Raw genomic sequence first — 9869 nt, 5'->3', positions numbered from 1 at the left:
TGAGTTTCACTTGCACTTTACTTTAGATGAAGTTAAATGCTGCGTTCACAGAGATGGATGAAATGTCCTGCTGGTAAAGCCTGTAGAATTCTCATTTTCCTTTTAGTGGCTTCTGAATTTCCTCCTCATTTTTATGAACCCAATTTTGATTGCAAGTGTGCTGGCATAGAGGAATAAATGTAGTGCTGTCCACCAAATCTCTGAAAGCTGCTCACTCTTTTTCTGTTCCACTCTTGTCAACCATTTGTTATTTCAGCTTTCCTCCAGACCTGAACTGCTTGGAGAAGCACTCTGATGTGCTGACATTCAGTTTTCTGGTAGTCATCTTGCCTTGGGACCACTGCTTTTGTTCAATGCAAATGTTTACCTTGCAGAAGATGTCTGTGTTTAGTTCAATAGTCTCTGCAAACACATTGCCTTGATCATTGTCCCCTCCTGTCTCTTCTCTTTACAGTGATATAATCTATTCAATGCCAATATTTGCTGAGAGGGTTTATTCATGAAGTTTTAGTGCATCTGTGTTGACATTACTGGTGATGAGAATGTCATGGAATGTGCAAGTCTTCAGTAGGAAGTACCCCTTGCTCTTGCCTGTCCTTGCTCTGTTCCTCCCAAAGACTCCCTGCTATGTCTCATTACCTTTTCCTATTCTGATGTTAGTTTCCAGAGTTACTAGCTTTTTCTCTCTGAGTATGAAGGTTTCCAGGTTTTCATAACATTTTTCATTGCTGTCAGAACGTTCATCATGTGGTGTGCATATACCCTGCAGATGGTGGCTTGGTGCTTTCCTGTAAGTGGAAATCTCATTATCATAAGCTCATCCTCATTCAGTCCTTTTGAGAGGAAAACAGGTTTGTTGACTAGAACGTTTTTCATTCCCAAACCTATACTGACTTCAAGGCTCTCCCCATCACTGTTTCCACTCAGAAAGACACATACTCAACCCTGACATTGGTAAGCTTCTCTTTATTTGCCAGCCTTGCTTCGCTCCAGGAAGGTATTTGCATAAGAAATCTACTGACTTCTCTAGAACCAAGAGCTTTTTGTCTTTCAGGTCTACTGTATTTCATGTTGTCCATAAACCTGTGCACATTCTGTGGTCCAATGGTGAGTGGAATCATCTTGGCAAATTTTTTGTAGTGTGTGTGTGTGTGTGTGTGTGTGTGTGTTCGTTTGTGTTCCAATCACAAAGTAGAAACCCAAGATTCTTTGGTCTGCAACCCAGAACTAAGTTATGTGAAACAGACAAATAGTACGGCACCATTTCTGGTTCCTTTCTTTCATCAGGAGATGAGCAATATAATCCTTCAAAATGATTTCTCAGACACCCAGGTGTCTGCTGAATCCCACGGCTGCTTCTCTATGGGGAAAGAATGACCCTATTGCCTGGGCCACCTGTTTACAAGGATATGGTTAGAGCTCCTAGTGTATCTACACCCACTTCTTTGTCCTTTGTCACCACAGGACTTTGAAGTAGGTAAAAATGTTAAAATTAGAGGATGATATCTTTTGACTTGTGCATACATTAGATTTAAGTGAGGCACAGTTGCACTAAGTCATTGCCTTTACTCTCTTCCAGAATCATCAAAGTTCAATGGCAAGGAATTGGTGGTATCTGGTGCTGCATCCAATGACTTTTAGGATTTTTAATATCTACCCAAATTCTAAGTGCTCCACAGCACATGCTTCAGGAGCCTTCATGGCCATTGAAACAAATTGTTTCCATCTGCCCATTCTGTCAGGGGAAGTCTTCAGAGACATAAATCTTCCCCTAAGAATCCTTTTTTTTGCCATCTCTCATAAGTTTTGGTATGTTGTCTTATTATTTTGATTCTACTGGATGAAGCTATTGTTCCTATGATTTGTTGTTTGACTAACTCATTCTTTAGGAATACATTATTTAGTTTCCAATTCTTAGTCTTAACCCTTTATTACATATAATTTTCATTGCATCATGATCTGCAAATAATGCATTTAATATTTCTTCCTTTCTGCATTGGATTGTGAGGTTTTTATGCCCTAGTACATGGTCAATTTTTGTATAGATGCCACATACTGCTGAGAAAAAAGTCTATTCAATTCTATCTCTGTTCAGTTTTCTCCAGAGGTCTACCACATCTCAATTTTCTAAAATTATATTCACCTCTTTAACTTTTTTCTTGTTTGTTGTGGGGATAGATTTATCCTGTTCTGAGTGGGGGAATCTGAAGCCTCCACTAGTATTGGAGTGCTGTCTATTTCATCTTATAACTTCCTCAACTTCTCCTCTAAGAATCTGGATGCTATATCACTTGGTGCACTTGTTTAGTAATAATACTACTTCATTTACGTATTCATAAATGGCTTTTTCCTTATTGCTAATATAATTTTGCTCCTTAATGTGAAGATCTTATGCACCCATTAACTGGCCTGCTCCTTAAAGGGAGTTTGATTATGAAAGATTTATAGGAAGGCCCACATCTTTGTTAATTTTCTAATGAGGTACTGGTTCTCAAGGGTTATGGTGCCTTCCACCTCTAAAAAATAAAGATTCTGAGGTGCCATTTTACTTTGAGGTTATTGATTTCAAGTGTTCTGTTTGTTCAGAGGAGACTCTGGAAAGCCAGCCTCTTTACCTCTATGGTAATATGATAGTATTTCTTCTTCATGTGATATAATATCCCTTCTTCTTCATGTGATATAATTATTCCTTTTCTGCCTCCCCCTTTCCTCTTTTCCCATTATAATTCCTTTTTACCACTTAATTCAGTCTTATGTTATCAAATTAAAGTCATCTTAAACCCATATATTCTATCTATTTACATTCGTTTTAAATATCTTAATAAAGATATATTTCTCAAGAATTTCCAGTGTAATCTTTCCACATAGGGATGTAAAGAGTTTGCCCTTACTGAATAGATGTTTTCCCCCTTGTTTACCTATTTATGTCTCTCTTGTGTCTTGTATTTGAAAATTAGATTTTCTGTTGAACTCTGGCCTTTTCATTAGAAAGATTTGGAAGTCTCCTATTTCATTGAAAGTCAATCTCCTCCTCTGATAGATTATGTACAATTTCACTGACTAGTTGATCTTTGATTGTAATCCAAGCTCTTTTGCATTATGGATTATTATATTCCCTGTTCTCGGGTCTTTTAATGTAGAAGCTGCAAGGTTCCATAATCCATCACACAAAGTCAGTCACCAGACCCCCAGCCCCAAGTGCAAGAAGTGTAGGGGAGTGCAGTCCTAGGTTTGGCTGTTGGGGGAGTTCTGTTTTCCAGTGCTCATGGTGGTTCACTGAGCTGACATCTGCCAGTTCCCCTGGCTGTGCAAAGACATGAGGGTTCCAATGCTTACCTATCACATAAAATACGGATATCAATATTTTGAAATCTGTATGCCTTTTTTCCTTATCAGTGGCCCAATGTTAATGAAAGGACAGAATGTTGGACTGGATGTGGTAAATCTAAGATTTATTATAATCATTGCTATTTTTGTTACTGTGGTTATATTTTCCAGAGTAGGTTCCTGCTGCAGTTTGCCTGCTTCACCATCCTGGGGCTCAGCACCTCTCACCGGATTGCTGAGGTGGGGCTTGTTACTGGCTTCACTGGATGACTCCGTGCCTGGACTCATCCCCTTCAGCCATAGGAAAAGGGACCTTTCCTGTTAATCTCCCCAGCCTCAAGAGCTAAAAGACTGCCGTAATAGTTCACCACTTTGTCCAGTGATTCAGGACTTTCCTGGGACAGTATTTTCTGGGCTTTTCAACGTTAATAAGTGAAGACAAGAAGAACCTACTGCATAGTCTGCCGTCTTCGCTCCAAGAAGTCAAAATAGGTGACTTTCAAACACTCGGCTTGTTGATTGAGGTCTCCATAAGCTGCTGCTGCTGCTGCTACTGATTCAACCACTCCCAAGACCTGCTTCCAGTTTGTTGGGACTGGGGCTGGACTGGCACAGCTTGTGGTGTACTGCATTCCTTTCTCATCCAGGACCAAGAGACTCCTCCTGTGGACCTTGTAAATTGTTGTTAACGACTATGTGCTGAAAAGTCTGAAAACCACCAATGCTGCCAGTGATTCAGTTCCCTGAGGCCTCCTCTGGCTTTGCTGGAACTGGGTCTCTGCTGGTGTGGTCTGCTCTGGGCTATACTTCTGTTTATCAGAAGATCAACAAACCTTTTCTCTTGACCATGCAGGTTGTAAATTTGCTTCACTGTGTTTTATTTTTGTGGGTCCTGCTACTCTAGAAATAGTTTAGAGTTATTTTTAAAAGTTATTTGAAAGATTTTTGGAGAGATCTCAGGGGAGTCCCTATCTTTACTCATCCATCTTGGCTCCAACCTTCAAGGTGCTGTTTTAGAAAGGAAAAAAGAAGTCAGCACAACTGATCATTACCTTGAGAATATCTGAGCCCATAGGCAATGAGTCACACTTGTGGCCCTCCCACCTCCATGAAGGGGTGGACTGGGAACATCTTCCTCAATCATTTTGTTCCATTTACTTTTGGCTTCTTCCTGTCTCATTCTCTTTATCAAAATCTTTCATCTACAGTCAGAGGAAGGCCCCAGATAGGGTCCACATCCAAAGATACGCTCAACCCTTGACCTGCAGATTTCAGTACCCAGAGCAGCCCTGGTCTATGACCCGTTCTTCTGACCTGAGGTCTTGCATTCACAATACTCAGGCAGCAGAGAGGCATTCATGCCTGCGGTCCATGGTCAGAAATCTTAGCTTCTCACTAGTCACAGGTTCCCCTTCTCTGGACCATAAAACAAACTTTCACAGAGCCTAACCTCTCCCTTCTGGGCACAGACAGATAAATTTCAGAGGCTATTGGAAACCCTGGATTCCTTCTTCCAGGACTTTAACTCTTTTTCTTGACCAACTTGTCATCTCTCAGCACCACATGGAGGACGAGTGGTCCTTCTTTCTCGGGTCCCAGGTATCCATTGATCCGTCCCCGCACACTCTCAGAAGTCACACTGTCCTGGCTGTTCAGCCAATCAAGGAATCAATGAAACATCTATATAGTCCTCTACTCTGATCCAGGCACAGGACTTGGCTTCAGAAATACAAGGCAACATTCAAGCAATGCCTGCTTCAAGTAGGGCAGTAACAGGGGAGAGAATCTTCATGTTAATAAGTGGAATGAACGCTTACCCTGCTCTCCTGATAGATGCCTGGGCAGCCAGTCTTTGGGCATTCATCACAGGTCTTTGTACAATCTCTCAACTAAGTGTGAGACCATTAGTCTCAGGTTTCTTTTTCCTCTTTGCTCCCATGTGTGCTTCACTTCCTTATACACTGACTCTAACTGCACCATATAGGGTGATCATTATCTGAAGCCACAGCCGCTTATAAAATATAAGGGGGTGAGGTGCGAACATGCCACTTTTATGTATAACCTCAGGGAACCTCCTCTATCAATGACCAGAGGAGGTGTAATGGACAAGTTTCCTTCCGTATTTGGAGCCTTTGTACAAATTCTGTTACTGATTCCCTTCTCAGACAAAGTGGTGAAGGAGAAATCTTTATACTGCCTCAAAATTCAGACCTTATGAGAATTTACATGATGTCCTCATCCAAAGAGAATTTGCTGTTCTTGTCATTCCTCCCTTTAGGTGTGTGTGGAGGGATGTGCTAGGAACCACAGGATAAGGAAGAAACTCAGACCTTCCCTGTGGGAGGTCAGGAAATTTCTTTAGAAATAGGAGTCCAGCTTTTTTTTTTTCTTTGTGTTTGTTATTTCTTGTTTTCCACGATGAGCATGAGAGTTTGTTATTCCCTTCTGAGTCAACTTTCTCATCCATGTGGACATTCCTGGAAGGTACACTGCCAAGGAATGTGAACTTCTCTGCAGCATTTAAAATTTCTCCATTTACTGTAACTGGTGGTTTCATGCATGAGTGCTCTAATGCTACCTGCTAGAGAACCTCTGTTTTCTTCATGTTGATTGTTAAGCCAACGTTAACACAAATGGCAGAGAATTGTCCCATATTGTGTTGCATCTCAGCTTGAGAGTCTGCACAACAATTTGTTAACAAATCAAACATGAATTCTTCCTCCACTTTAATCTTGTCTTGAAGCCTTGCTGTACTTTCAAGTTAACTTTCCTTTGAACATGGTAATTGACCTTCATGCTGTTTTGGTCCTTGTTGAAGGTATCTGATAATATTGCTGAAAACATCATGCCAAAAAGCATGGGAGAAATCATACCACCCTGCTTGGTGACTGGGAAGGTTCGACAGCATTGTTTATTATCCAGAATCTGTTCAAGCATGGCTTTGTGAAATTGCCATACGATCCTTCTCAAAGCAACCACATTTCTTCCAGAAGTCCTTGTGAGTGATAGCCTCTGAGGCCTTGGTAAGATCGATGAACATTGTGGACAGGCCTCTGTTTTGCACCCAGGATTTCTACTGGGATTGTTGGGCAGCAATCAAATTGTCAATTCTTTTTCGTCCTTTCTAAAGTCCAACTAGCTCTCAGGTAGGTAGCCATCTTCCAGGTGAAGAATCAGTCAGTTAATGAGGCCTCCAGCAAGAATCTTGCCAACAGTGAGTAAGAGAAAAAACCTTTCTGTGGGTCACAGGACACATCATTTCCTTTTCCTTAATAGAGAAGGACAGAGGAGAAAAGTTTGAACTCCTGGGGATAACCTTTTGCTATATAATCCAGAACATTGCAGTTAGCTTTTGCATGAGTAGTGAACTCCCACTCTTGTAAATCTCAGCTAGAATAGATCCAGCAGCAGGCATTTTGCCACACAAGAGGAACTTAGTGGCATTCAAGACTTCTTCTTCAGTTGGAAGTTCAGTAGAGAGGGACTGACTTCAACCTGAGGGAAATGGTCAAGGGCTTCAGCATTGGTTGATGATAGTCTGTTAAGAGCACTATGGAAGTCCTTCTCTTCAGAATCATGTACTTATCACTGATCAGTGTGAAAGCATCAACACTGCAATTGGGATGCACCGCAGGTGTTTGGCCAATGGCCTTCAGGACATTGTTAAAAGGCTTGGATTATTAATATTAGCTTGATAGAGTTAAATGCTGCCTTTTAGAGATGGATGAGCTATGCTGCTGGTAGACCTTGTAGAGTTCTCATTTTTTCCATTTACCAGCTTTTAAGTTTCTCCACCATTTTCATCAAACCAGTCCTGATGGTTAGAGTGTACTGACACAGACGTACCAATGTGGTGCTATACATCAAAACACTGAAATGTCCCCATTCCATTTCTGCTCCACTCTTACCGACAGTGCATTGACTCAATTTTAAATACAAATCAGGGGCTAACTATTTGGGCACAGAGAAGCTCTCTAATTTGTAGACAATATATCTTCTGGTAGCTTTTTTCATTCTTGAGGTTGCTGCTTTTGTTGAATGCAAATGTTTACCTTGGAGAGGTTAAGTCCATGATTAGTCCTGCACTTCACCTTCATCTCTGTCCCATCCTAAGACTTCTCCTTACAATGATATAGTCCATTCAATGCCCATATTTGCTGTGAGGATTAATCCATGAATTTCTCGGGTATTTAGGTAAAGAGAAGAGATTGTTGGTGATGAGAAGGTCATGAGATGAAAAGTCTTCAGTAGTTAGTGCCTCTTGCTATTGCTTTTTCTGACTCCCTTCCAATAAGGAATCTGTGCTATGTCTGATAGTCTGGGCTTACACTCATGTTAAAGTCACCCAGTTACGAACTCATTCTTTTTCATGATCCGTGTCTCCAGATTTTTGTAAATTTTTTCTTGTGATCATCAAGGTTTATCATGGTGAGAACATAGACGCTGATGACTGTGGCTCAATGCTTTTCTGGAAATCTCGTTGTCATAAGCCAACCCTGATTCAGTCCTTTGGAGAGGCACATAAGGTTGTTGACTAGATTCATTTTGATTCAAGCACCCATGCCCAGGTCAGGGCTCTCCCCATCCCTGTGGGCAGACAGAAAGATGTGTATCTAAAATGGACATTGGTAAGCTGATCTTCATTTGCCAGCCTTGATTGACTCAGGGCAGCTATCTGCATGTAGGAACTGCTGAGTTGGCTAGGAATAAGAGGTGTGTGTTGTTCAAGTCTACTGAATTTCATGTCTATACCAAGGGTCAGCTAAAGCCCTCCTGGGCTCAGTCTGCTCAGAGTCCACATCTGGGACATGAAGGAAACTACTGATCCTGAGATCAAAAGGTCTGGGTTGAAGGTTCACTTCAGTCACTTACTCTAAGTGTGAACTCAAGCACATCACGTAATTTTTTTTACTGAAACAGATAGAGAGACCCAGAGATAGATTCAGGAAAATAAAGACAGAGAAGGAAAGAACCAGAAAGACTTGACACAGCCCTGACAGATCAGAGAGGGTCAGAAGCCTGGGGTCAGGTGTGCAGCTGGGCCTGGGTTGGCAGGGCAGGTTTTTGTTTCACTTCTTTGCTGAATGTATCACTGTGTGATACTTGTTACCATAATATATGCCACAGTAGTAATCGGCTTCATCCTCGGGCTGGAGGTTGCTGATGGTCAAGTACCTGTCAGCACCAGAGCCGGAGCCAGAGAAGCGATCAGGGATCCCCTCACCTTTGCTTACTCTTCCACTGCTGCTGATATACATGAGATACCCAGGGGCCTTTCCTGGGCTCTGCTGGATCCAATATATAGCGTTGCTTTTATACTGACTGCTGAAGGTGCAGGTGAGTTTGGCTGTGGCTCCCAAGGATGCAGACATGGAGGATGACTGAGTCAGCACATCCTGGGAAAAGGAACCTGGAAATACAGACACACATTAATGCCCTAGAATAAGGAGAAAGGGAGAAGTTACTGAGAGATTCTCAGAAGAGAGGCCAAGGGCAGGAATGAGGGAGCAAAACAAGGAGGTTTCTGAGGGCAGCCCTGACCTGAGCACACAGTGAGCAGTAAGAGACAGACAGGAAGCCAGGCCATGTTGCCGAGGACCCTAAGATCTCTGCTCCCCAAAGAGCACACAGCTAGGCCTGGCCTCTTCCAAGTCCCTCTTATCCTCTTCCTGAAGCCTGGGTTGGGTTTTGGGTGGGAGGGGCTGAATTCAAATATCTGCCTTAGGCAGGCTTGTTTTATCCACCCCTATGGTCACACCTCTGGGGTCACAGGTCGATGAGCAAGGCACGTCTTTCAGGGGGAAGACATGGGGGTGTTGGGAGTTCTTGTCCCAGCCCAGCAGAGATATCACTCATGAGTGATTCCAAGAGTTAGAGCAGCGACAAGCACAGCCAGCTGGACTGATGCCCCCTCACACCCCCAGGTTCCGCATCTCATTAGTACGTGTCTCAAACCAGTCCCACAGTGCCACCTCCTGACTGTTGGGTCCTCCATCTACCACACCCTTGTTAGCCAACTTCAGAGGAGCATAGGCAGAATGAGACCCTTGCATGCTGCTCACCAGATCTTCAACCCAGTGTCTGTTCACAGGACAAAAGGATGGATTGGCTCAGCAGAGGAGAGCCTTGGCGCCTATGTGTGGAGAGGACCAAGTCCTGAGAACTGGCTTTTTTCTAACTCTCCGATTTGGCTTCTTCTGCTTCATTACTCTTCAGTTACATATGTTCAAGTGAGGACACCTAGTGGTTTGCTGACAGCACCACACCTTTCAATGTGTGTTGAAGAAACTGACCAAAGTCCTGAGACCTCAAAGGGAGTTTGAGTCTAGTGAAGTCGGGCTCATTTGTGTCCACACTGGGCACATGTTCACCCCTCTTTGTGATATGGTGTTGCCAAATGCATGAGTATCTGTACAGCTCTACGGATTATCCACTGAAAGTAGTTATCCATTTCTTCAGGCTGATCATACACTTTCAGTGTCTTTTCTCATATTCTTTCAGAGTTTTCCCAAAGGGTACTATGTCATCAACACATACAGAGA

General features: G+C 42.6%; 1 gene segment (V, D, J or C); it reads right to left on the bottom strand.

Moving 5' to 3' along the window:
* Positions 1 to 906: 906 nt before the first annotated feature.
* On the bottom strand, positions 907 to 9013 carry LOC140498858 (immunoglobulin lambda variable 4-60-like). The segment is given in 2 exon segments: positions 907 to 8737; positions 8869 to 9013. Coding segments are annotated over 2 exon segments (387 nt in total).
* Between the last annotated feature and the right edge of the window lie 856 nt (positions 9014 to 9869).

This window comes from Notamacropus eugenii, chromosome 4 (genome assembly GCF_028372415.1).
Source record: "Notamacropus eugenii isolate mMacEug1 chromosome 4, mMacEug1.pri_v2, whole genome shotgun sequence".
In the NCBI taxonomy this organism is placed as follows: Eukaryota; Metazoa; Chordata; class Mammalia; order Diprotodontia; family Macropodidae; genus Notamacropus; species Notamacropus eugenii.
The sequence above is the reverse complement of the archived record's forward strand: the minus strand, read 5'-3'. Positions and strand labels throughout refer to the sequence as shown.